This window comes from Suillus paluster (genome assembly GCF_016628075.1).
Source record: "Suillus paluster strain FC165 chromosome Unknown EDB91scaffold_150, whole genome shotgun sequence".
NCBI classification, from domain to species: domain Eukaryota; kingdom Fungi; phylum Basidiomycota; class Agaricomycetes; order Boletales; family Suillaceae; genus Suillus; species Suillus paluster.
Genome location: NW_024537710.1, coordinates 17,163 through 44,153, shown reverse-complemented (window position 1 = coordinate 44,153; position 26,991 = coordinate 17,163). Strand labels below are relative to the sequence as shown.

General features: G+C 48.8%; 8 protein-coding genes across 8 annotated transcripts; 6 read left to right on the top strand and 2 right to left on the bottom strand.

The window, feature by feature from the left end:
- The first annotated feature begins 674 nt into the window (after positions 1–674).
- EDB91DRAFT_179595 (uncharacterized protein) lies at positions 675–1,482 on the top strand. Its single transcript, XM_041326338.1, has one exon. The coding sequence runs from the start codon at positions 920–922 to the stop codon at positions 1,424–1,426; it is 507 nt and encodes a 168-aa protein (XP_041170013.1). The 5' UTR covers positions 675–919; the 3' UTR covers positions 1,427–1,482.
- Positions 1,483–3,003: 1,521 nt separating this feature from the next.
- Positions 3,004–3,724, bottom strand: EDB91DRAFT_179539 (uncharacterized protein). The gene is made up of 2 exons (XM_041326337.1): positions 3,270–3,724; positions 3,004–3,217 (listed from the first exon to the last, which is right to left on the bottom strand). Exons 1-2 carry the CDS (start codon positions 3,589–3,591, stop codon positions 3,075–3,077), a joined length of 465 nt encoding a protein of 154 aa, XP_041170012.1. The 5' UTR covers positions 3,592–3,724; the 3' UTR covers positions 3,004–3,074.
- Positions 3,725–5,905: 2,181 nt separating this feature from the next.
- EDB91DRAFT_1087834 (uncharacterized protein) lies at positions 5,906–6,646 on the bottom strand (the record flags this gene model as incomplete). The annotated part of the gene is made up of 1 exon (XM_041316298.1): positions 5,906–6,646. The coding sequence occupies one exon, from the start codon at positions 6,644–6,646 to the stop codon at positions 5,906–5,908; it is 741 nt and encodes a 246-aa protein (XP_041170011.1).
- A 530-nt stretch (positions 6,647–7,176) lies between these two features.
- On the top strand, positions 7,177–8,569 carry EDB91DRAFT_1255673 (kinase-like domain-containing protein; the record flags this gene model as incomplete). The annotated part of the gene is made up of 8 exons (XM_041324022.1): positions 7,177–7,212; positions 7,272–7,460; positions 7,522–7,752; positions 7,824–7,842; positions 7,895–7,970; positions 8,016–8,136; positions 8,171–8,236; positions 8,285–8,569. The coding sequence occupies 8 exons, from the start codon at positions 7,177–7,179 to the stop codon at positions 8,567–8,569; spliced, it is 1,023 nt and encodes a 340-aa protein (XP_041170010.1).
- Positions 8,570–13,158: 4,589 nt separating this feature from the next.
- On the top strand, positions 13,159–13,629 carry EDB91DRAFT_1063475 (uncharacterized protein; the record flags this gene model as incomplete). Its single annotated transcript, XM_041314621.1, has 2 exons — positions 13,159–13,410; positions 13,459–13,629. 2 exons carry the CDS (start codon positions 13,159–13,161, stop codon positions 13,627–13,629), a joined length of 423 nt encoding a protein of 140 aa, XP_041170009.1.
- Positions 13,630–15,146: 1,517 nt separating this feature from the next.
- EDB91DRAFT_1351193 (kinase-like domain-containing protein) lies at positions 15,147–17,843 on the top strand. The gene is made up of 9 exons (XM_041326118.1): positions 15,147–15,752; positions 15,803–16,083; positions 16,137–16,300; positions 16,356–16,721; positions 16,777–17,013; positions 17,073–17,103; positions 17,154–17,224; positions 17,274–17,492; positions 17,539–17,843. Exons 1-9 carry the CDS (start codon positions 15,370–15,372, stop codon positions 17,746–17,748), a joined length of 1,962 nt encoding a protein of 653 aa, XP_041170008.1. The 5' UTR covers positions 15,147–15,369; the 3' UTR covers positions 17,749–17,843.
- A 1,859-nt stretch (positions 17,844–19,702) lies between these two features.
- EDB91DRAFT_179192 (kinase-like domain-containing protein) lies at positions 19,703–22,644 on the top strand. Its single transcript, XM_041326336.1, has 10 exons — positions 19,703–20,126; positions 20,176–20,227; positions 20,278–20,684; positions 20,736–20,899; positions 20,957–21,331; positions 21,387–21,623; positions 21,683–21,713; positions 21,764–21,834; positions 21,886–22,104; positions 22,152–22,644. Exons 1-10 carry the CDS (start codon positions 19,934–19,936, stop codon positions 22,398–22,400), a joined length of 1,998 nt encoding a protein of 665 aa, XP_041170007.1. The 5' UTR covers positions 19,703–19,933; the 3' UTR covers positions 22,401–22,644.
- Positions 22,645–23,481: 837 nt separating this feature from the next.
- On the top strand, positions 23,482–26,208 carry EDB91DRAFT_178746 (kinase-like domain-containing protein). The gene is made up of 10 exons (XM_041326335.1): positions 23,482–23,886; positions 23,936–24,358; positions 24,410–24,573; positions 24,635–25,003; positions 25,059–25,100; positions 25,150–25,335; positions 25,395–25,425; positions 25,474–25,544; positions 25,596–25,814; positions 25,862–26,208. The coding sequence occupies exons 1-10, from the start codon at positions 23,673–23,675 to the stop codon at positions 26,081–26,083; spliced, it is 1,941 nt and encodes a 646-aa protein (XP_041170006.1). The 5' UTR covers positions 23,482–23,672; the 3' UTR covers positions 26,084–26,208.
- The last annotated feature ends 783 nt before the right edge of the window (positions 26,209–26,991 follow it).

Genomic DNA, 26,991 nt, shown 5'->3' with positions numbered 1-26,991 from the left:
AATCCGCCGGAAGGTAGGTCATTGCGTGTCACCCCTTTGATCTTCGATTGCCTCGTCGTCATTGGACGCTCATTGACCTCTTCCTAGAAATGCGACGAGCAGCCCAACGCAAAGGGCAGCTGACAAACATGTGTTCGCCTTCGTCCTCAATGTCTCGGTTTTGGCACAAAGCGCCCCGAATGGATGCGGGCCTGAACTGAGGTAGACCTCGGTCCAAGTGGCGTTGACAGCCTATCATCCGCATCCCTCCTAGCTCGTTATCAGAGTACAAAAAGGGTGCGGTGTTGTCTGTCTCGTTCGATAGTGAGGAACGGTTCGCAAGCGATGAGCCTGGGAGGGAGAATGGAGAAGAAATTCGCGTGTCATAGAGGACGAAAATGAAGAGATACTCGAGTTCATTTGGGCTCAAGCATGTGTGCCCGGACGTCATTTCGCTTCCGATTCACCTAGGAAATGTGTTTTGCATCTGTTGCTCATGCGCGGGTCGGTTGGGTTCGGCAGGGTAAGTGGGTGGGTGAAGGTTTCGACGTGGTTGAAGTAGAAGTTGGTTTGGAATTGCTGGAGGCAGAAAGTAGTTTTGACCTCCCACTAAAAGTAGAATCTGGTTTTGGGGTGCCAACTGCCCCTGAAGCAAGGTCGGAAGTAGTTGAACTTGAACATACCCGCTTTTGAAGTCGAGGCTGAATCAACGGACACGTTGACACCCATTGACCCGCGCCTTGCCGCCTCATCTTTCTCGCGACGGATCAATAGTAAAGAGGACATAGTCACGTACCTCCTCAACTTTCAACATCCTTACTTCATTCTCCAGCATCCTAATGCGCTCTTATCCCTCCCGCTCACCAACATCTGTGGATGCATTGTTCACCCCAGTCTCGCGTCGTGTAGCGTCAGGCTGTTTTTCTTCATCCTGTACGCGATGATGGTCGAGGATAAACGCCAAATCATCATCCTAAACTGCATGATCATCAACTGCGCATTATTTCCCCTTCCGCGAAACATGACTTACTGGCGAATGTGGATTTTCCGGTATGGTGCATGGGGTCTCGAAGACATGCTGGACCGAGGGCTGGCAAACACAGGCCGCGTCGTGGAAGCAGGGGCTTCGGGTGCCATAGGAGATGTCCGAATACCCGGACAGCCTCGTTTGTCTATGCCGACGTGGCTTAAAAATGATTGTCTGCGAGTGCATAATCGGTTGATCGAGGAGATGAGGCATGACTCGTCGAGGATGCCCACATGTTACGACCGTTATACATTCTACGACGGAACGGATAACTGCTTTCTTGCGGCACGAGCTTCATATAATGGTTTCGCGGCTGGCATTTTCCACCAGCCTCAATACTTTGTGTGGCTCCTTAGGTGGACCGTATACCATGTCCAGTGTGCAAGGAGGCTAAGCGGAAAGGTGCAAAGAAATCTGTAATGTATTTGCAGAAGCACGGTTTCGTTTATAGTCCACGTCGGGTAGTTGATGTTGACCGTAATATTTTTATCAATCATCGGATTTCAATATCGCTGTGGGAACGAGGGTTGCCCCGAGAACTATCACCTACGAGACGGGCCCATACAATAAAAGGCGACCATCCGAAACAGCTGTCTGAGATGCAGGAGGAGACTTTCGCGTGCATCGCATACACATGCAAAATTTGAAAGTCGAGGAGTGATGTGCTACCAGGAGTAACACTCCAATGTGAGGAGCAGATGATGATCCATGCAGCCCCATAAGAGGATAGCTATTGCGGCAATGGTGTTATTGAGTATTCCCAGTCAGATCCGATTTAGTGGCGATAAAGTTGAAAGACTCCACTATCTGGCATCTTCCGCCAAGTGATGCATCTGTAAAGCTATGCCAAGTCGGAAGCTGAGAACGCGAAATGATCAACCAAGACATGAGGAGCGTTGTGGTTGTAAGTAGGCTTTGCAACGAATGAGGTTTGAACCCCACATCTTGGCACAGGCCATCCGATGCCGTGGTGGCAGCAAATTGCAGTTGAACTGCGGGATGGTTGTCACAGCCATCAATGCGTTATAAATAGGAAAATGCACATAAGTAGCGCTAGTCGCAGACCCGAGCGCTTCGTCTACACAGCACTAGGTGGGAAGCGAACACGAGGATAAAGCATGGGACGTACCTTAAAAGACAACTTAAACGAATTCGACGGGTGCCTGACTTCCCCGACTCCAGACCAAACGGCCATTTCCCCAGCTTACAGTTCGTGCCTCTCGCCGGTCATTGAAGCACTGAGCTGGTCTGAACGGCACTCCTAGACATCCATGTGGTTCGATGTATATCCCTTGAAGTACTCCGTTCGCTCTATGGGTCCACTGCCCCCATTGACGGCAGAACGGAGCTCTCTATGAGGATGACATGGGGTGCTCGCCCATGTGGTTCAATGTGCTCCCCTTCGCAACGCTGATCCGTGGTCCCAGACGGCGCCCTGAGCTCCCAATCAGACCGATAAGATTGACGTGTCATCGTTTTATGTGCGGGTATGATATCTTCCATGTCGAATACCCTCGTCATACGCAGCCTGAGCTGCAGTAGACCTCGGTCCAGGCGGCGTTAGCAGCCTATCATCCGCGTCCTTCCTAGCTCATTATCAGAGCATAAAGAAGGTGTGATGTCTGTCTCGTTCGATAATGAGGAACAGTTCGCGAGCGAGCCTGGCTATGGAAGATATCGAAACCGCACATAAAATGATGACGCCGTCGTCAATCCTATCGGTCGGATTGGGAGCTCAGGACCCCGCAGCAACAGATCCACTGTATGTACACTTTCCCCAAGATTGCGGCTTCACAATTCAGGGGGGGCAGGGCACTTTTCCCATCAGGACCTGCAAGACTAGTCAATAAACCGTATTAGCAAGACGGAATGACTTACTTGAAGCACGATGCTATCAAATGAGTAGATGTCACTCTGAGGAGTGATTGCAGAGCCTGATTAAAGAAGTTCAAGAGCTGTCCACCTTACTGCTCCTGGATGACAGCTCATCTTTGCGAGGTATGTCATCCCGTGCAATTTCATTAAGATTCCTGATGGGCCAAAGTCTGCAAGATATGTAGTTCTATCACTACCGATGAGGACGTTGGTCTCGCAGTCGATAGTATGAGGGTTTGGAATAAATGAGGAACCTTACAACAGTGAGGTCTCCGTGGACGACTGGGTTGGGGTGCGTGTCACGGTGTACGTCTGTAGTGAGGCTAAATGTATAAACTGAGGGAGCGAGATATTAATTCTGGCTATGCGGATACCTGTATTCACTCACGATAGTTGAGGCCAGCGGCTACGTCACGGAGCTTGGGATGAAACGATGAGCTTGAGGGCGTTAACCGGGAAACTCCTTGAAGGCCTCGCCAGATGAAAACAATCGCGCGGAGTGAGCGTCTGTCATGTATTGACATATATGGATGTTGACGATGTCGCGTTGACGGACGAGGAGAACTGGGACGATGCCGTGCAGGAAAGTTAGTCGTATTAGAAGGAGAAAACGCGCCAAGAAGCATAGGCTGACTAGAGCCTGGTTGCGCGTCCATCTCCCGCTGCATGTGTTCGAGGGCAGTTGTAGTCTGAGGCACCAGAGGTGTCATTTAGACCGGTTATGAGAAAGGTAATACAATGCTGCGCGCAATGGAGATCAAATAGAGTTCTACAATTCTGATCTAGCTAAAGATCTATCCGAGGCACTAGGTATTGGAGATGAGGCCTAGGACAACATGAAGATTGTAACAGAAAAGGCAACAAAGCGTGCACTTCTCGTGCGCTTCGGTCTCCCCGGGCTGTGCACTTCCTGCATTTGCAAAATCCCCTAAGATCTGTTGCAATTACTATCTTCTCATCCGCCGCACTGCTGATCTGCAATTTTCGGTTTTCTTCTCCATTCAACGTTGTATTCAACTTCATTGATCACTCTAGCGAAGTGCATCTGCGGTGCACTGTGGCCATAAGATGGGGACGGCGCGAGCTGCATGTTGTGATAGAGGTGAGGCGCTTGAGTAGCTTGCCACTCATCCGCATTGTCGGGCATATGATAGTCATAGTCATAGTCATAGGTGATGTGGTTAGGAAATGTCCAGTTTGGCGTGTCCATTACACGCACTGCTATTCACCCTGAGATCAGTTCACCTGAGACTATAGCCCCACTCAATTCCATTTTATTTCGCCCATTTTATTTTTTCGTGAACGAGTATCTATTGCTGTGTGAACAAGCAAGTGAGTAAAAAATAAAATGATATATTTGTGTTTGTTCAACACTCGTCATCGCGGGGTTTCAACAATGCGAGTGCGGGGATGCTACTCGAAATCTCTAGGTATAATCGTCATAGGTCACGCGTCATGGCGCGTTTACGACGTCTCGGACGCCGGCCACTGAAGCACTATCAGTCTACAGCTAAACAGCTTGAGGTCCTCGCCATTGCACAACTCGCCACAGCAGAAGATGACGATGACGAACTTCTCGGCCTTGTTCTTGCAGGCCTCGCAGCAGACTATAGACGGAAATCGCGAAGCAAGAAATACGGCATGCGTGGAGAATACAACCAACCGAAGTCTAAGGACTTCTTTGATATTCTACTTGGACAGGCTAGTGAACGGCAGTTCAAAGCCTGGTTTCGGTAACGAAAATTTTCACTTATGTGTTCTACATTTTCAACAACTAACTAACAACTAATAGAATGCACAGAGAATCATTCTGGCATCTCCACAACTTGATTACGGATTTGTGCATGATCGAGACGGCCCTTCATCAAGACACATGCAATCTACACTCGTATATGTAAGTGAGAACATACTAACACAAAAAATCAGGCTCACATATGTAAACGTGGTTGTCTGTGTGAGCTTGAATGTCGGCCAAACCTCTGGAGAGGTAATGTACTTCACAGCCTTCAGTTTATCTTCGTCAGAAAATACTCTCGCTTCCAGCTTCACAGGTGTCCCGGCAACTTTTGCAGGTGTAGTGTTATGACCAGCGTCCCTTAACCTAACTAGTAGGTGTCTGGAGTATGGATCACACCACAGGACTCAGTCTGAAGAGGATAAGGCAAGGGTAGTATTGAGAGGGAACGTCTAGGCCCTACGATAACGTAGAAACGAGGAGGTTAAGTCTAAGGAGTACTACTGACTACTACCTAGACTATATACTACTATTGGGGCGGAGCTATCTGAGTATGAAAGGTATGTGATATAACTATATTCGGTCATAACATTGCACCTAGGGTATAGGGCGTCTTATCAACCAATCAACTACAAGAAGAGAAGGGTAAAGGGTTCATAGGGCCAAGGGTATCGGTGATTAAGCAGGGTTCTCAGGGACTGCTTCTATTCAGGGTGGACGGAGATTAAGAAGGGTGTGAGAGAGTTCTGTGATAAGAAGTCTCAAGCGGTGATTAAGGATCTCGATTAGAGATAGGATCTTGGGATCTAGATCTAAGAATCTAGATAGGATCTGGATCTGGAGATGTATCGGGTACGATCGGATCTAAGGGTTCTCCAGGGTCTTCGGTAATGAGCATGCTTCTCTATGAGCGGTGCTTCTGTGATAGGGGTTCAGGGTTTAGCTGTGACTGTGCAACAGGTTCTTATGTAAGGGGTTCGGTGAATGACAGAGGTAACTCTTAATGTGTCATGTGTGAGAAGTGAAGGTCTGCGATGTGAAGAGGTGATAACTCTTCAAGAGATAGCCGTAGAGGACTCTTGGTTATGGTTCAATCATAGAGGCGTATAGATGCTTATGATGTAACCCGTTGCCTAATCGTAGGACTTCTAAGGATATGATGAGTTCGGTTATCTAGGGTCACGGATATAGATGGATGACGTCGATATAGTATAGATGTGAATTCAAGATAGTGATCGTTAATCGGTTATCCATCTTATCTTATCAGGGATCTATCTAATCTAATCTTATCAGATAAGGTGACTTAGGGTTTGATAATCGAAATTTAGGTGCAGCTGGTAACATTCATGACATGTAGCTCCAAGTCCATTGGCTTCAAGCTTTAGATCAGCCCGGCTTAGCTGGCTCTCTGCAAGCTTCGAGATCTCGTCATCTGAATTTCCCGAGGTATGTCTATTTCCTTCACCCGATTTGCTTCCCGTGCCTCTGACTACCTTTGGTTTTGGGATGGGGAGGGACTTGGGGAGGGACTCGGGGACACTCTTTGAGGCTCTCGGCTTCGGAGTCACTCGTGTGCGTCCACGTCGTGCAGGAATTTTCACAGGTGTCAGTGCAGTGCTCTCAGCTGCAGGAAAGTCCCAATGAGGTTGGTGGCTCGGTGTGGTTTGAATTTGCAACGGAACGATGTTGTAGCCATCCGGGCGCGTTTTTCGAGGGGACCGACGAAGACCAGAGGCTGGATCAATGTAGAAATGAGGTTGGCAAGCAGGTGTGCTGGGGCAGGGAATCTGGTGAGTGTTGGCATGCTGGATGAGATTCCCGGTGTCATACTGATTGAAGGACGAGGGCATCAGATCAGGGGGAAGCTGTGCATGTCCATTGTGCATAGTAGTAGGCGCTTGCTCGAATACATCCGGTACTTGCGGGTATGTGTTTTCGGTGGGGAACGTCCACTGGAATACATCATCCATGACCGTCAGTGTTGAACTTCGAGCCTTCGGGCTGCGTCGTTCGATGTGCCGCCTCGGCATATTCTAATCTCAGCAAGTGCTGCTGTGCCATCAGAAATAAAATAAAATGCTCGACCTCAATTACAACACATTTTATTTCTCTCAAGTTCGCACAGCCTGTCACTTGTAAATTGCTTGTAGAAAATAAAATGGGTGAAATAAAATGGAATTGAGTGGGGCTTATAGTACCAAACAGGGTCCAGGATCATCTGACTAATGATGGCAATAGACTTCTTTTAAGCCTGTAGAATACATATGTCCCGACCTAGCTAATTATAGCTCATTCCAATTTCCAAGTACTGCTGCACTGCTGCAAGTACTTCCGACTTAAAAGCAAGCAACCCCAGCTTACAACTGGACCGTCAATTTCCCCGTGATCGATTCATAACCCAAAAACCTTCTCCCTCCTCTGCCACTCAGTTAAAACTTGCTACGTATCGATGACAGCGTTTATTCGTGAATTTTTCACCCAAAGTATCCTGCGCAGGTACACCGCCACGGATGGTCGCCATCTCGCGCCGGAGGTTCCCGTTAAAGGCCCCATTGACAAGATGTTGAATAACCTCGATTCCATTATCGCTACAAAGGTGCACTCCCTTCCCACACTCATAAATTCTTTTAAGAGCAGCTTCACGTGATACATCAGAACCTTGAGCAATACATCGATCAACCACCTACTGCCTATCCCACTAGCTATGTCGCTCGCTCGCTCATCCCAATCCCCATCCCAGACTTAACGGGGCTCATCACCCGACTCTATCAAGACCCTATTGGCTTCGGCGCATACGGTAATATTTACCAATGTGTATACCACGGACCAGAAGGCGATGTACAGGTTAGCAAGGACATTATAGTTCTTCCTACGATTTCCACGATTTCTGAATACTCACTCGAAGGTCGCCGTAAAAGCAATTCGGTCACAACCCACTAATCAGCTTCCTGTAACCTTTCGGAGAGAGCTCGGTATTTGGAAGAGGTTGCGGCATGATAATATCTTGAAGTTCATGGGTACTACTCGGGACTTTGGTCCGTTTCTGGCATTGGTTGCACCTTGGATATCCCACGGTACTCTGACATCGTTCCTCGACAAAAACAAGACCCTCATGCAATGTGATCGTCTGCTTCTGGTGAGGACTTCAAAGACTTTCTTGGTTTGCCCCCTCGAGCTCATGTTTCGTGCCCAAGTTCCGTGACGTAGGCCGCTGGCCTGGACTATCGTGAGTGAACACAGGCATCCACGTAGCGAGAATAAATAACCATCTCCCCCAGTTCACACATTTAGCCTCACCATAGATGGTCACACGTACTCTAATCCAATCGTCCACGGAGACCTCACTGGTGTAATGTGCCTCATTTGTTCCAATCCCTCGTACTAATGATCAACTGCCAGTAACAATGTCCTCGTCGGTAGTGATAGAACTGCATATCTTGCAGACTTCGGCCTTTCAGGAACTTTAACACAATTGCCTGGCATGGCGTACCTTGCGAAGAAGAGCCACCGCCCAGGAGCAGTGAGATGGACAGCTCCTGAACTCCTCTCTGTAGAAGAACCGGCCCCTGCAATCACCACTCAAGAGCGATATTTACTCCCTTGGTAGCATCATGCTTCAAGTAAGTCATTCCCTCTTGCTAATGCAGCTTACCTAACTCATCCTGCAGATCCTGACGGGAGAGTTGCCTTGGCCCCACTTGAAACGTGAAATCGCAGTCATGGTTACAGTGAGCACTGGTAATGAAACACATCCTCGTCCAGATCGTGTCACCAACCAGCAATGGGATTTTATCACTCGTTGCTTGTCCAAGACACCGATGAAGCGGCCTTCTGCCAAAGAAGCACTTCAATTTGTCGATCGCGAGCTGAGCTTGCTACGGTCGAGCGGTGGTGGTGTCGCGGCAGACACCTCTTCGTCCAATAACCTTCCATTTCCATCCTCTGCTCTCTAGTTCTCTTTCTCCATTCTTCGCCCGCTCCAGTTCTTCTTCTCATTTATGCCAATGATGTACTATGTAGAGTTCATTTTGCTGACTATCTACTCTCACCGCAGGCTTCCAGTGGATGAATCAAACACACTCTATGGTACAATTCTTGGCCTATGATTACTCAAGCTACAGTTTGGTTCGGTGACATCAGCCTCTTCGTATGCTGCACGGAATCTTGAGAGCACAGCTCGAGGCTCTGTATAGTTTTGGTGCTGTGTATGTTAAAACCAAAATTCTTGGAAACTCTATGCCCGTGAAGCAGTTGGTTGATCGTGATTAATTGACTCATCCTTCCTTTGACGATGCTCTACAGAATGGCGATGGTATTGTTCGAGAGGATTCCTGATTCGCTGATCGTGATGAGTCATTGCATCGTATTGTTTCTTTTGCGCAACGTGTGGGTTTTACGTAACCTTTGAGTCTGAGCTCGGGAGGATGGTGAAACGTTGAACCAGCAAACGCACGCAACACGGTTCACTTGTATTGTATTGTAGCTCAACTTCAAATTCGGAGGTGACGCCAGCTCATCTCCTTCCTCTTCGTTAAGCAACATGATACTCTTCGGTTTCGGCGTTGTAGCCCTCTTCTTTTTCTCTGACATCGACAGGTACTTCTTCCCCCAGGGGGAGCTTCCTCAGCGTCGGTATAGGTAGCTGAGAGACAGACAGGCGTAAGTGATATCTTCCATATCTACGTCGATGATTTCTATGCCCTTGTCATGTGTACTCTGAGCAGAAGCGGACCTCAGTTCAGGCGGCGTCAACGGCATCCTACCATGCGCATCTCCCTAAGCTCGCCATTAGATCTAGAGCACAACGAGGATGTGTATTCGTTCGATAGTGAGGAGCGGTCCGTGAGGGATGGGACTTTGCGTCTGTTACTTATGTGTGGCTCTGTTGCATTGGACGAAAGAGTAATGTAAATGGATGATGTCTACGCGGTTGAAGTAGACGATGATTACGGATTGCTCGTGGCAGAATGCAGTCTTGACGTGGACGCCGGATTAATCCTAACAATGTAGAAGCTAGTTTCGAGGAGCCAATCGACCCTGCAGCAAAGTGGGAAACAGCTGAAACTGAACCCGCTTTCGAAGTCGAAGATGAACCAACAGGCACCTTCGTACCCATCGACTTGCGCCTGCCCGTCTCCACCTCTCTGCCCTTCAACTCCAGCAGCAATCATACTCCGACTTAACCCACTCGGCCCAGGTCGATCACTAACTAACGCTCCTATTCAATTCCCCAGCAGACCACACTTTCCTTCACCGCACAGTCCTCATTTCGTTCAGGAACGCAGCCATTTTGTCGCTGGGGACGTTGATGGTTGGTTGTCTCATTTTATCGCTTGCTGCCCTTGCGACGTCATTTATACTGCCAGTGGTACTAGCCTAAGTGGGGTGCAGGGCAACGCGCGCACTTGCGAAAAGAGACCCACTTTCGCCCAGATCAGGAAGGATGCGGATGCGGACGCCAGGAGGAGGTGGGGTGTGGGTGTGGGTGGCATCGGGACTTGCGTTCGGGTCTGAGAGGGAGGAGGTGAACGGCGGCGACGGGAAAGCTGTGATAGATATGATTAACGCATCAGCATGACCGCGGCCATCAGTACTCGATTTTCTCCGATCTTTGGTATTCTCTGTTCGCTTCTCGCTACCACTCTCGACGCTTCCGCTAGCCTCTCTCCACTGCTCGATCATACTCCCATCAAAGCCTCTTCGTTGCTTGCATCGCTCCTCCTTCTCTCCGTGTTGCCATTTGCCATCACGTCTGTGTTTTCATTTAGATGGACCAGACTATGTCTGATTTTCAGTTCGGTTCAAGAATTGGCAGGTAGAATCAGAGAAACTGGAACACACCTCAGTACTACCTGTAGCATTGATCATGAACTCGCAAATCTTTCGCGAGAGAAAACTGAACACAGTTCCTGACTCGCTGGGTCTGGGTCCTGGATCATGGCGGGATATGGCATGCGCAATGTTTCTCCCGCGCAACGTGTGCGTTGTAACCCATTGCAGCGAGTTATAACAGATGCTTGAATGTTGACGCCAGGGACCAGGAGGGGGTTTTGTGTTGAAATGCAACACGTCTTGTTTACTTACCCTCGCGGCTGATTCTTATTCAATGTCTATTTCGCAACTGGCACAACTTGAAGCAACTCAACTCAAGCTTGCTTCTACACAGCCACTAACCTCAAGATCTCATGCACACGCACCGCATTTCCCTCGATAAAACAAGTACCACCCGACCACAACGATCATCTTGTGCAGCTGGAGATGGATGCGCAACTAGCCTCTAGTTCTAGCCAGGCTTTCCCTCCTGATACAATTTCTTCTTTCAGCACGATCAACCTTGATGCACGGCGTCGTCTCGGTGCTTCCCGTCCTGCGGCGCAACATCGTCCACATCCATACATAATCCCTGAGAGGAAACCGTTGGGGCATCTGTAAGTCATGTCAGCGTGTTATTGAAGCTTATGTTTGCATGCGTTCTGGTGATAGAATACCCGCTACTGTTGGTCGAGTTCCCCAGCGCGGCGGAGCACCCTATTGCAGCTCACAGTTGCAACAGTCAGCCGGTTCCACTTCAAGTTTTGGAACGAACCCTGGAGTTAGCCTTCCTTCGATGGCGGATCAGCGAAGACTCGCCGGACCTGTCATGCATCAATCATTCCCACTTACCGCTGCCAATGTCGCTCCCTCCACTCGGCTTATCCCCCCAAACCTCATCCCAGACTTGACCGAGCTTATCACCCGATGCAGCCAAGACCCCGTCTCTGGAGGTACATACGGAAATATTTACAAATGCATATACCATGGACCAGATGGCGATGTAGATGTTCGTGCCGATGTTACAGTTCTTCCACTTTTATTGACGTATCACTCGCCCGCAGGTCGCTGTCAAAGCAATTCGACCGCAATTCATCCATGATGAGGTAATGTCCTATAGCAGCAGGTAATGGACACATCTTGTTTAACGTTCTTTTAGGTTTTTCGGAAGGAGCTTGGGATTTGGAAGAGGTTGCGGCATTCTAGTATTTTGAAGTTCATGGGCACTACTTCGGACTTCGGCCCCTCTATAGCTTTGGTTGCCCCGTGGATAGCTAACGGCACTCTAACGTCGTTTCTCAACCAGAACAACAGGGCCCTCGCGCTGCTTGATCGTCTGCGTCTGGTGAGAACCTCAAGTGCGTTCCTAGTTTGCGCGGACTCGGGCTTATCGTTTCGTACTCAAGCTCCATGACATCGCCGCTGGCCTCGACTATCGTGAGTGAATACACAAATGTACATAGCAAAAATAAATAACTGTCTTCAGTTCATACATTTAGCTTCACTGCCGACGGAAACACGTACTTCAATCCAGTCGTTCACGGAGACCTCACTGGTGTAATATCCCTTATTTGTCACATCGTTCATATACTAATGATCAATTTCAAGACCAATATCCTTATTGACAGTGATGGAAAAGCATATCTTGCAGATTTTGGCCTTTCCGGAACTTTAGAACAGTTGACCGGCATGACATACCTCGCAAAGACGGGCTGTCATCCAGGAGCAGTTAGATGGGCAGCTCCTGAACTTCTTACTGGAGAGGAATCAGCCTCTGCAGTCACCACTCAAAGCGACATTTACTCATTTGGTAGCATCATGCTTCAAGTAAGTCGTTCCCTCTTGCGAGTGCAGCTCGCTCAGCTACCCTACAGGTTTTCACGGGAAATGTGCCATGGTGTCACTTGACCCGTGAATTCCAGATCACGTACCAAGTAGCTATTGAGGAGAAACAACCCCCTCGTCCAGACAGCCACTGTGTCACTGAACAGTACTGGAATTTTATGACCCGGTGCTGGTCTAAGACACCCATCGACCGACCGTCTGCCAAGGAAGCACTTCAATTTGTCGAAAGCGATCTCACTCGGAGCGGTGCCGATGGTGGCGGACAGCACCATGCCATCGTTCCCGTATCTAGAAGTGCACCTCCCCTCGTTGATCCGTCCCCTTCATCAACACAGGAGCGACACCCGGGTGTAGCACGGAATGATTATTTTCGAGGGAATATCGATGCTCGTAAGGATCACATCGTGGAATACCCTTTCTTGTTTTCTCATCTTGTCGTAGGCCTTCTGGTGATACAGGACATTGATTCGCCATCGGACGCTCAAGAAACTTATCCTGCGGTTATGCTGCCTGCGTATCCGTCCTCCAGCTTAGAACCATCATGTAAGCCCCCGTATCGGTATTAAGTATCTGTGTGTATCATGGTACTCAAGCCCTCCTTTTTGCAGGGCCGCAATCAAGCGCGTCGATACTACCTTGGACTTACACCAGCGACTTCTCTCCAATGTACAATACACACTGGCTAGACGACGAAAATTATACCACCATACCCTCTGGATACCCCTTAACCGCCCCCGTTAATACCCTCCATCAGAACTTTGACCTGAACGTCCACCAAACCAGTCAATTCCCGTTCAATTTCCCCTCACATTCGGATCTCTGGGATAGCATAAGAAACGATCAATCCACAGCGGACTTCTCACAATCTGCAGGTCATTCCGACTACATGCAGAACCACAGCCTGGGCGAGCTTTTTGACGGGACGAGGGAGGATATTGCGAAAAACATACTTGCATCAGGTGACTCGCCATTCGCGAGTTCGTCATTTACACAGCCCCTGGTGCGCAAGAATTCTCAGGGAGGGAATATGGTCCCTTGCGAGGGCTCAAACTTCCCGAAGGCGAAGGAGAGTCCGGCAAATATCGAAGTTCTGAAAGCGTGGCGAACGATCACGTCGCATCCTCAGTTTAAGGTGGGTGTCGAATCGTTTGGTGGGTTGGCTTTTGTTGATTTGTGTTATTTGTAGGACGCGGATATCAATGAGCTATGCACTGAGTTTACGAAGAAGGCACGGTGTGACGGGAAAAAGATCGTTTTAGAGCCAGAGGGTGTGCATGATATCTTGGAGACATTCAAAGCAAAGTCGTTGGCTCAGAAGCAGCAGCAACAACAGTTAAAGGAAATGTTGTCCTTGTAGATTCCAATTACGACCTCTCTCCATCAGCTGGTCATGCGTGCCTTGTTCCTGGACAGATTCCTCTATGTACCTACAATTAATGAACGTGTCAGCGAGAGGTATTGGCATTCAAGAAAGACCAAAACTCACAAAATGAGATCCGCATGTCGGATGAAATTTTTAAACCGATGAGTGGAGAACATCATGGTCTTGATGCCCTTCAACTTTCTGTAGACACACGAAGAGTGTACGTACTTGGGAAAATGAAAATTCTCTCCCTCAGTCCATACGTTTAGCTTGACTGAAGACGGCTTGAATCCCGTCATTCACGGAGACCTCACTGATATAAGGGTTCATATTTATTCCATCCATCATAATGTCCTAATGATCAAATGCAAGACTCGTCGATGGTGATAGAAAGGCGTATCTTGGAGATTTTGGCCTTTCGGGAACTTTAAAACAGTTGACCGGCATGACACACCTCGCGAAGATGAGCTGTCATCCAGGAGCAGTGAGATGGGCAGGTCCTGAACTCCTTACTGGGGAGTAGACTCGTGACCAGCCCCTCTATGAGGCAAGCCATCGATATATGCTACGCCAATATTCCATCTCTATGTTAACATACTATAAAGATTCGTGTAGTATCGTACGAGCATCTCAGTTCCTTTCAGAGACTGAGATGTGAGTAACGTTGATTTTCCCCCTCTTACTTTACGCTGTTCTACTAGGTATATCACTTGTAGATTCAAGTCCCTTTCAGAGACTGAGATATGTATTGTTCTACTAGCTCTCTCGTCGCGTCCGCTCGCTTCTCATAACTACAGTACATACTATATGTACGGATGGATCTGTTTAATGCTGACGGAACGCCCGCGATACCATCTGATTGGCCACCTTTTCGGGCTCTCCAAGAGCAGTCACGATGAACATTCGCTCTAGGCGGGAGATAAGCGGCAGTGAGGTGACCGTGCCAAGATAAATGCGCGCATGGTAAGTAGTTGAGTCGTCATCGACAGATATCGTGCAATATTTATGTAGACAAAACTCCGATGTTTCGCTGGTGGTTTTCAGCTTCACGTAGAAGCGTGAGAGGTTGTGTGCAACACGTCCTGTTGTGCGTTTCCACGAAACGAGGACATTTGACAAACAGAAACGCAGCCAGATTGGCTCAAAAAGGTGAGGTGTCTCTTAGAAGGGATAAGCCGTTTCCAATTGTCGGGATCTCATAAAGCGGCAGTGCAGTTTGCGCGCAGGCAGAATCAGATGCTGTGGTGAGAAACAGTACGTACGTAAGGAACGATGGCAGAGGACTTGAAGAAGTTGAAAGCAAGTGAATAGAGAGAAAATTCGTCAAGAGTGAAAGTTACAGACATCGATAGCACGGGGTACGGGCAGATGAGACGACAGTGGGGAATACAGTCGATGAGGGCGTCCGCGAGCACGGGAGGGAGGGAAGGTGGTGATTGACGCTGGAACACGAGTAACGCTAATTATTTAAACAGCGAAGTGGCTGTGCTATATGGCTGACAATCTGCCAAGTTGAGGCTCGTGTTGTCCTCATGCATCATGTCTGTCGGCCACGCACCAGTCAAGTCCTGCCTCGGATCTTTAAGATCGGAATTTCCAGCATACAGCATGGTACTGTCACATATATTAAGTACCAGGAGTCGTCCCCAGCTGTCCGCAGTCTGGTTCCAACCCAAGTCGATAATTCTGAGACTAACGTGACAACTGCCCTCATACGCACCCGCTCAGCGTGTGATGTATGCGCAACCGGGCCCTAGTCAGGCTATGCGTCTGGCCGCAGTTTATTCTTCCAGTACGACTAACTTTGCTGTACGACATCGTCACCGTCAACATCCATACGTGATACCTGGGAGGGAACCATCGGCCCAGAGGCTGCCTATTCTTCCGCGACTGATACAGAGGAGGGAGCATGTGCGATTAGTCATACAGAACATCGAGAAAGATATCCAAACCATACTCGCGCAAACAGGAGGCTGTCCAGACGAAGCATGGACGGCAAAGTTGGAAAGAATGCATGTGAATCTCCACAAGAACAAGACTCTCTTGGTCAGAGGGGACCAGGCCATTCAGCAGACCTCAAACCCCAATAACATACTTGGAGCAAACCTAGCGCATCTGTGAGTCATGTCGGCGTATCATCCAAGCTTCCTATTGACACGCATTCAAGTAATACGATGGCCTCTGCTGCTGGTCCAGTAGGTATTATGCAGGGCGGTGGAATGTCCCAGCAACCCTGGCTGCAGTCAGTCAGTCCGACTCCAGGGTTTGGATTGAACCCTGGAATTGGCGCTCCTACGACAGATCAGCGAAGCGCCAATGGGATTCCACCCCCGCATATGGCTGGGACAAACCCCACGATACAGTCAGGACCCATTCTACCGCCAACTCAGGAACAGCTCGCACACGCAATGGACGTGATCCAGAATCTGAAACGAGTTTTCTCAGCAAGTGGGTCGTCCCTTCATATGCTATCCCCGCAGATTCTTATCTGTTTTGCGCAGAACCACCAACGATGCAACTGCACGCATTGCCAGACGACCAGCGAATGGAGTACAATCAGCTACTAGAGCGGCTTCACAAGATGACTCGGGACCTCGATGCCAAGCTACCAATGTACTGTATTGTTTTGGGGTCGGATGACATGATCCGCAATCTCGTCGCAATTGTGAGTACCCTTTGCGCGTGTGCATTTTGTCGCGTTAAGCGTGTCCTCTTTTCAGGTATCATTGGTGGCACATCAAAGGACCCTTCATTTGACAAGGTCAAACCTGGTCATAATCGATCCCTCCGCTCTAAAGAGCATGTATACCTTACTTCGGAATGCCATCGAACGCTTCGAACACCACATGATGGAATTCGCCATCGCCCCGCAACAAACGGGTGGTGAACTTGCCGATCTTCTCATAAATCGACCATTTCATCCACCCACCATTCCCAACGACATTCCCTCCACTCAGTCCATCCTCCAAATTTCCATCCCAGACTTAACTGGACTCATCACGCGATGCAGCCAAGACCCCGTTTCCGGTGGTACATACGGGAATATTTACAAATGTATATACCACGGACCAGAGGGCGACGTAATGGTTCGTACATATGTTACAATTCTTCTACGTTTACTGACGTATCGCTCACCCGCAGGTCGCCGTCAAAGCAATGCGACCGCAGTTCTTCAATACTAAGATAATGTTCGTATTTCGGAGAGAGCTCGGGATTTGGAAGAGGTTGCAACACCATAATATCTTGAAATTCATGGGCACAACTGAAGACTTTGGCTCCTCTGTGGCTCTGGTTGCTCCATGGATAGTCAACGACACTCTGACGTCATTCCTCAACAACAACAGCAAGACCCTCACGCTGCGTGATCGTCTGCTTCTGGTGAGAAATCCGACGACTTTCTCTGTTTGTGCCTTCGAGCTCATCGATCCATGCCCAAGCTCCGTGACGTAGCCGCTGGCCTCCACTATCGTGAGTGAACAGCCATCCCCATAGCTAAAATCAATAACTCTCTCCCTCAGTTCATACGTTTAGCTTCACTGTAGACGGACACACATACTCTAATCCAGTCGTCCACGGAGACCTCACTGGTGTAAGTTCCCTTCTTTGTTCCAATCCCTATACTAACAATCGACTGCCAGAACAATGTCCTCATCGGTAGTGATAGAACTGCATACCTTGCAGACTTTGGCCTTTCAGGAACTTTAACTAAATTGCCCGGTATGACGTACCTCGCGAAGATGAGCCTCCATCCAGGAGCACTGAGATGGGCGGCCCCTGAACTTCTTTCTGTGGAACAATCAGCGTCTGCAGTCACCACTCAGAGCGATATCTACTCCTTGGGTAGCATCATGCTTCAGGTAAGTTGTTTCCTCTTGCTATGCAGCTTGCTAACTCGTCTTGCAGGTTCTGACGGGAAATGTCCCTTGGCATCAGTTGACAAATGATTTCGCAATCTGGTTGAAGGTGATTGGAGGTGAAAGAAATCCTCGTCCAGATCCTTGTTATGTTACTGACCAGCAATGGTGTTTTATAACCCGTTGCTGCTCTGAGACACCCATGGGACGGCCTTCTGCCGGGGAAGCACTTGAGTTTCTTGAAAGCGAGCTCGCTTGATGCGGGATGTAATTCATTATTTCATATTTACAAGTGATTACCTGTAGTCAGTGACCCGCAGTTTGATAATATTATGGACTGACAACATGTTGAGCATGCAATCTACGTGGGATTTCCCCTTCTTAGCTGCTATCCGTGACCTATTCTTGCTTGATTCCAATCCGGTAGAATTCAGCGACAGCCAATTGTGACACGTGCACGCGCAGTGCATGAGGACCTCTGCACAAACCAGGAAACAAGAAACGGAGATCTAGCACCAGGAAAACGCTATCCGTGCTTATAATGTGATCTTTACGCTACCCGTGAATTTTGTCGCAGGGCCCGTCTTGATTCGCTCTTGTACTGGCAGAATCGGAATGACTGCATTCGGAATCGGCTTTGAGGGATTGGTACTTCCGAACGTTGTTTGGCAAAAGCCTTGGATCCAAACAAACCTCACGAGTCACAGGCCGTGCCACGCCATGAGGCGCAAGAACCACGACTTCGCGTTTCTTTGCACGACCTTCACCGTAGTACGACGTTTGAATTTCCTGCCAATGTGCCGTTACGACGGCATGTCTTTCGCAACCTCCTCTTCGCGCATGCCTCTCAATTCGCACAAAACAACTCGGGCATTCTATCCCGCTCAAGAAAAGGCGCAAATCACACTAGGCACACAGCAAGGAATCAAAACGAGCATGGAGTGGCCAGACGGGATTATCCAGGGCGGTGAGGCACCGCAGGAGTACAAGTTGATGACTGGGTCATTGTTGACAATGTAAGTTATATTACTGTCTTATATATACTTGCGCGACATTCGTTTTACGAGCCCGGTGATACTGCGGGACCATCATGAAGAAGAGCTGCGCCCTAGGCCTCGAGACCTATATCGAGCTTAGGAGGGACATGTCAGGTTCGAGGATGGTGTTTAATTTGATTGAATATACGGGAGGACTGATTCTCCAGGAGCATCGTCGCACTCCATATTGAGGCAGTTAACAGACCAGCTTTGTCATCTTATAGCGTGGTCTGAGGTATGCATCCATATATTTGTGACGCTATTAATATTGCGTTTGGCGTCTATTCTAATGATTGCAAGTTGTCGACCCAATATGGTCACTGGAGCGTAATTGTGGTTTGTCTGGGTTCGTTGCGATCGGATCAAAGCACCGCTTGAAAGGCGATTTCTACACCTGCGGCTTGTGTGTTTGCCATCGTGGACTTGTCGTGCTAAGCACCATGATTTAGGGCCGTGTCTGTGTTGATGATGCAACCCAAAAATATTGATTGGGGCAAGACACTCTTAATACTGATCACCGTCCACACCCCACACCTAATTTTTTGAAGCCCGTCGTGGTCATCACCAGTAGCTTTCGCGATGTCGTCTGGTACCGCGAGCACAGCGGCCTCTATAATTCCGCTTCTCCCGAGTCAAGAATAATTAAGCAGAGCACAAAAGAGTTATGCGAGGTGGGTCGAACCCAATGCAATCACTCATTCCTTTACAAACATTTGTGCGCAGTAGTCCTCGAAGGTAGGGTCAATAGAAATATGTGGCAGAACGTTTTCGATCCATGTTTCCAACGCGTCTGACATACTGGCGCTTCGCTCAGTTCGGATGCGTCAATAAGCTGTTCTGTTGCCTCGTCTTCCGAGCCGGATGCTGTTGTTATTTTGACGTCTTCTGATGAACACCCTGTGGCGGCTTTCATATCACATGGTACGTGCTTATCGTGATCTTGCAAGGAAGGTGATTCGAACAGGAGTCGGGGACTGACACGGCCGAGCGCCGCTACAATGAGTTAGCGGTTCCCGTTATATTATCTCCGAATTATGACCGTTATCTTCCCGAATTGTTACTCTTATGACGCTGAAATTCAATCCGAAGCAGGGCTAGTCCACAGGTCTAAGTATCAGACCTCTGGACCTAACACAGCAATTTGCGTAATACTCTCTGCCCCCCGCTCTGCCCCCCCGCAATGTCCCATTTTGACTGCGTCTTGGGCAGTACCCAAGGCATTGCATCACTAGAGCAGATCTTCTACACAGAACTTCCACTGCACACAGCCCGATCGTAATACATTATAATTACAGGATTACCATTTCGTCATCAGCTGTCTACAGTTCGCTACTTGCTTTTCCAGCTCGAGTCGATAACACCAAAACCACTAGTAGTCTCAGACTACAACTGCGCATCCAGCGGGTCATGGACGCGCAAACAGGTCCTTATAGAAAGGTCATGCGTCTGACCGCGTTCGATTCTACCAACTTCGCTGCACGGCATCGGAGCAGTTCTCCCCGTCCGGCGGCACGATATCGTCAACATCCATACACGATACCTGAAAAGGACCCATCGGCAGAGAGGCTGCTTACCCTCCAGAGGAGGGAGTATTTGCAAGGTATCCAAACCATACTCGTGTGATCAGTCATAAACTAACATTGAGCAAGGTACCCAAATCATACTACCCAATGAGACGCTTGGAGGAAACCGAGCGTATCTGTGAGCTATGTCAGCGTGTCGTTCAAGCTTCCTATTTACACATACTTCAGTAAATCAATGGCTTCTGCTGCTGGTCCAACAGGCGTTATACAGGGCGGCGGAGCGTCCCAGCAAACCTGGCCGCAGTCAGCCAGTTCGGCTCCAAGTTTTGGAACGAACCCTGGAATTAGCGCTCCTTCGGCTACAGATCGGCGAAGCGCCAATCATGTGGCCCCGGATGAGCAGCTGGGTATTCCCAGCACAACTCAAGAAGCCTTCCTGAAGCGGGTGCCAACTGCTGGTCTCAGCGTGGCCGCACCACAGGGACTGCCATCAATGATTCCTGACGAGATGCGACCCCCGCAGCTGACTGAGAGGAAGCCCACCATACAGTCCGAACCCATTCTACCGCCAACTCAGGAACAGCTCGCATACGCAAATGACGTGATCAAGAATCTGAAACAAATTTACTCAGCAAGTGGGTCGTCCCGTCATATTGTCCCCGCATATTCTTATCCATTTTGCGCAGAACCACCGACGATGCAACTACACGCATTGTCAGACGACCACCGAATGGAGTACAACAAACTACTAGAGCAGGTTCACAAGATGACCCAGGACCTTGATGCCAAGCTACCAATGTACTGGATTGTTTTGAGATCGGTTGATATGATCCGCAATCTCGTCGCAATTGTGAGTGCCCTTCGTGCGTCCGTACTTTGTGTCGCGTTGAACATGTTTTCTTAACAGGTGTCATTGGTGGCATATCAACGGTTCCGTGGTTCGATAGTAGGGTCATACTTGGTCATAATCGATCGCTCCGCTCTACAGAGCATGTATGGCTTACTACAAAAGGCTATCGAACACTTCGAACAAAGGCATCAGATGCTGGAAGCTGCCGTCACACCGCAACAAATGGGTGGTGGACTTACTGGTCCTATCATAAATCGACCATCCCCCCTACTTACCGCTCCCAGTGTCATTACCTCCACTCAGTCTATCCCCCCAATCCCCATTCCAGATTTAACTGGACTCATCACCCGATGCAACAAAGACCCCGTTTCCGGCGGTACATTCGGAAATATTTATAAATGTATATACCATGGAACAGAGGGCGATATAGACGTTCGTTCGGATATTGCAGTTCTTCTACGTTTACTAACATATCACTCACTCGCAGGTTGCTGTCAAAGCATTTCGGCCGCAATTCTTCAACACTGGGATGATGTTCGCATTTGAGAGAGAGCTCGGGATTTGGAAGAGGTTGCGACATCACAATATCTTGAAGTTCATGGGTACTACTCGGGACTTTGGCCCTCCTGTGGCTCTGGTTGCTCCGTGGGTAGACAATGACACTCTGACGTCATTCCTCAACAATAACAGCAAGACCCTCACACGGCGTGATCGTCTGCTTCTGGTGAGAACTTCAAGGACTTTCCCGGTTTGTGCCCTCGAGCTCATCGTTTCGTACTCAAGCTCCGTGACATAGCCGCTGGCCTCCACTATCGTGAGTGAACAGTCATCCCCATAGCTAGAATCGATAACTCTCTCCCTCAGTTCATACGTTTAGCTTCGCTGTAGACGGACACACATACTCTAATCCAGTCGTCCACGGAGACCTCACTGGTGTAAGGTCCCTTCTTTGTTCCAATCCCTCATACTAAACGATCAACTACCAGAACAATGTCCTCATCGGTAGTGATAGAACTGCATACCTTGCAGACTTTGGACTTTCAGGAACTTTAACTAAATTGCCCGGTATGACGTACCTCGCGAAGATGAGCCGTCATCCAGGAGCAGTGAGATGGGCAGCCCCTGAGCTTCTTTCAGTGGAAGAATCAGGCTCTGCAATCACCACTCAGAGCGACATTTATTCCTTTGGTAGCGTCATGCTTCAAGTCCGTCGTTTTCTTTTGCCAAAGCAGCTTACTAACTCATCCTGCAGGTTCTGACAGGAGTTGTCCCTTGGCATCAGTTGACAAATGATTTCATAATCTGGTTGAAGGTGATTGTAGGGGAAAGAAATCCTCGTCCAGATCACCATTGTGTCACTGACCGGCAATGGGACTTTATAACCCGTTGTTGCTCCAAAACACCCATCGAACGGCCTTCTGCCGAGGAAGCACTTCGGTTTGTTGAAAGCGAGCTTGCTTGTACGACCATGGCAATGATGCAATTCATTACCTCATACTAGGATTTGGCGCTGCCTTGCTTGCTTAGTCAGTAGTATCATTAACGAGTGCTGAGCCTCACATGATACTTAGAGCTAGATTATCACTCAGTTTTATTTTCTCGGGAAGAAAGTGTCGTTTTTTAAATTACGGAGACGTAGATTGAGAGGATTCGGAATTTCGTATTACTTATGAAAAGCAAGAGTAAAAGAAACTGAAAAAATAGCAGCTGTGTTACAACTTGTATTCATCCCCTCGATATGGCGAGTGGTCGAGAACCCGGAGGAAACACAAGATAAAATAGTCAGCATGCCGAACAGTGTAAGTACAGTAGTGCTACAAAAAGGACCTACGCAAAAGACACTTCTGAGTAAATACTCGAGCTCACTATCGAGGACAGCGAGGTCGGGTATTTGTTGTTGCTCAACTTTCCCGCTCATGGAGCGACTCCGCCTCAACACTCAAGAAGAAACATGAATGATCGCAGCCTAGGTACAGCGTATACATAGTAAGAATATCGTCAGCTCCTTGGAATAGACAAACCTTGTTAACAACATCATGCAACAACATCGTTCTGGTGAAGGAGATGGTTGGGAGGATCGAATGGGTGCCGTTTCCGTGCAAGGGTCCGGCAACTCGGGGACTGTGTCGAAGTTAATCTCGAAATAGCGCGCATCAACCAGGCGCCGTGCAAAGGTGAGGTATCCCTAGAGGGAAGAAGCAGTGTCCGGTTGTTGGTATCTCGTATGCATTTGCCCAAGTGCGAACATATGGGGAGGGTGGGAAACATTAAAGCGGCAGTGCAGTAGTGTGCGTGCGGCAGGCTCAAAAGTCTGCAGGATCAGATGCGACAGTGAGACAATCCGTAGATCGTACGTAAGGGGACGAGGGCAGCCTAGAGTGATCAATGAAGTTGAATAAATCGTTGAATGGACAAAAAAATCGTTAAAAACGAAAGTTGCAGATGAGCAGTGCGGGGTACGCGGGCGGAGGTAATTATATCGAGCAGAGGTGTCGACAGATCTGAGGGGATTTTGCGAATGTGGCAAGTGCAAGATATCCGAAGCATACGGGAAGTGCACGTGTAGCAGTGCTCTGTTGCCTTTTCCGTCACAACTCCTCAGGCCTCATGTTCTCCTCATGTCCGTCAGTCACTTAGTAGTGCCTTGGATTTTTATAAATTAAAATTGTAGAATCTCCGTTTGATCTCCATTGCACACAGCATTCTATTACATTTATAATGGCCAGTCTAAGAAACACCTCTGGTGCATCAGACTACAACTGCCCTCGAACACATGCAACCGGAGATGGACGCGCAACCAGGCTCTAGTCAGCCTATGCTTCTTGGCGCGTTTTCTCCTTCTAATACGACTAACTTTCCTGCACGGCATCGTCCCAGTTCTCCTCGTCCGGCAACGCGACATCGTCAACATCCATATATGCCAACACATGAGAAGGAGCCATCGGCCCAGAGGTTGCCTACCCGCCAGAGGAGGGAGCATTGGCAAGGTACCAAAATAATACTCGTACGATCAGTCATAATTAATATTCGTCAAAGGTCTCCAAACCATACCACCTAATGACACACTTGAAGGCAAACTAGCGCATTCTAGTACTACAACGGCCTCTGCTGCTGGTTCAGCAGGTGTCCAGCAGGCCAGGGGAACTTCCCAGCAACCCCAGCCACAGTCAGCCAGTTCCGCTCTAAGTTTAGGAATGAACCCTGGAGTTAGCGCTTGTTTGACCGCAGATCGGCGAAGCGCCAATCGTGTGGCTCCGGATGAGCACCGGGTGCCAACTACTGGTATCAGCGTGGTTCCAGCACCACAGGGACCATACAAGATGCCCAACGGGATTCCACACCCGCAACTGACTGAGAAGAAGTCAACGATACAGTCAGGACCTATTCTACCGCCAACTCAGGAGCAGCTCGCACACGCAAATGACGTGATCAAGAATCTGAAACAAGTTTACTCAGCAAGTGGGTCGTCCTGTCATATATTGTCCCCGCAGATGCTTATCCGTTGCGCAGAACTACCGACGATGCAACTGCACGCATTGTCAGACGACCACCGAATGGAGTACAACAGGCTACTAGAGCAGGTTCACAAGATGGCTCAGGACCTCGATGTCAAGCTACCAATGTACTGGATTGTTTTGAGATCGGATAATATGATCCGCAATCTCGTCGCAATCGTGAGTGTCCTTCGTGCGTGTGTGCATGCATTTTGTTACGCCAAACGTGTCCTCTTTCCAGGTATCATTGGTGGCACATCAAAGGGCTAGTCGTTTGACAGAGTCACACCTGGTCATAATCGATCTCTCCGCATTAAAGAGTATGCATAGTTTACTACAGAAGGCTATCGTGCAATTCGAACAAAGGCATCAGACGATGGAAGCCGCCGTCACGCCGCAACAAATGGGTGATGAAGTTCTTGGCCTTCTCTTAAATCGACCATCCTCCCCACCTACTGCGCTCAACGTCACATCCACTCAGCCTATTCCCCTGATCCCCATCCCAGACTTAACTGGACTCATCACCCGATGCAGCAAAGACCCCGTTTCTGGCGGTACATACGGAAATATCTACAAATGTATATACCATGGGCCAGAGGGCGATGTAGACGTTCGTGCATATATTGCAGTCTTTCTATGTTCACTAACATCTCACTCTCCCGCAGGTCGCCGTCAAAGCAATTCGACCGCACTTCTTCACTGCTGAGGTGATGTTCTGTGGCATGGAACATGACAGATTTGACTTACTTTTCTTAGGTATTTCGGAAAGAGCTCGGAATTTGGAAGAGGTTGCAACATTCTAATATCTTGAAGTTCATTGGTACTACTTCGGATTTTGGCCCCTCTGTAGCTCTTGTTGCTCCGTGGATACTCAACGGCACTCTAACGTCGTTCCTCAACGAGCAAAACGAGACCCTCACGCCGCATGACCGTCTTCTTCTGGTGAGACTTTCAAGGACCTTTCTGGTTTGTGCAATCGAGCTCATCGTTTCGTACCCAAGCTCCGCGACGTAGCCGCTGGCCTCAAATATCGTGAGTGAACACAGGCATCCGCATAGCTGAAATTAATAACTCGCTCAGTTCATACATTTCGCGTCACTATAGACGGACACACACACCCCAACCCAGTCGTCCACGGAGACCTCACCGGTGTAAGGTCCTTCATCTGTTCTAATCCTTGCATACTAACGTGCGACTACAAGACCAACGTCCTTATCGGTAGCGATAACACTGCATATCTTGCAGACTTTGGGCTATCAGGAACCTTGACTAAATTGCCCGGGATGACGTACCTCGCGAAGATGAGCTGTCGTCCAGGAGCAGTGAGGTGGTCAGCTCCTGAACTTCTATCTGAGGAAGAATCAGGCTCTGCAATCACTGCTCAGAGTGACATCTACTCCTTTGGTAGTATCATACTTCAAGTGAGTCGTTCCCTTTTGCTAATGCAGCTTGCTGAGTTGTCTTGCAGGTCCTGACGGGAAAAGTACCCTGGTCACACTTGAGCCGTGAAGCCGCGATCTTGGGGAAAGTGATCATTGAGGGGGAAATACATCCTCGTCCAGACGATGATCGTGTTACCGACCAGCGATGGAATTTCATGACCCGTTGCTGGTCCAAGACGCCCATCGATCGGCCTTCTGCCAAGGAAGCACTTCAATTTATTGAAAGCGAACTGGCTTTGTACGATTGATGTAATTTAATATCCAGTACCGTGTTGTGATATGTACCACATGTACATACAGTGGATCTGTTGGTGCAGATTGGCGTCATCGTTGTACGCGCGGTTTCGATATTTTCCGCCCCCACGTCGATGATCTCTATACCCTCGTCATCGCTGCAGTAGACCTCGGTCCGGTATTCACAGCATCCTATCATCCGCGTCCACTCCTAGCCTGTTATCAGAGCGCAGAGGGTGTAGTGTTGTCTGTCTCGTTCGATAATGAGGAGTGGTTTGCGAGCGAGAAATTCGAATGCGTGGATCCGGAGGAAGATTCCTGTGTTCCAGAGGACGAAGATGAAGAGGTACTCTTATCCGATTGGGCTTAAGTATGAGTGCCCGGATGCCAAATATTTCGAAGCAGACCTCCTTCTGGTTCGTCTAGGACCCCTAGATCTGAATTACTTGTGTGCCTCTCTGTCGCGTCAGGCAGGGTAAGTGGGTGACTTGGTTTACTATTACTAGAGACAGAAGGTAGTTTCGACCTCCCACTAGAACTAGGATCTGGTTGTGGAAGACAATAACCCCTGCAGTAATTGAACTCGGTTTTGGAATACTTGCTTTCAAAGTCGAGGCTGAATCAATGGACACTTTGACGAATTGACTTACGCCTCGCCGTCTCAACTTTCTCGCAACGGATCACCAGCGAATAGGACACAGTCACATACCCCTTCTTTCAACATCCTTACCTCATCCTCCAGCATCCTATAATGCGTTCTCTATCCCTTCCGCTCACTAAGTGGATGTACTATTTGGCCCCATCCCGCGTCGTGCAGCGTCAAGATGTTTTTCTTCATACTGGATGCGATTATGGCCAAATCATCATCCTCGTCTGCACGATCATCGACTGCGCTTTCTTTCCCCTCTCGCGAAACGGTGAA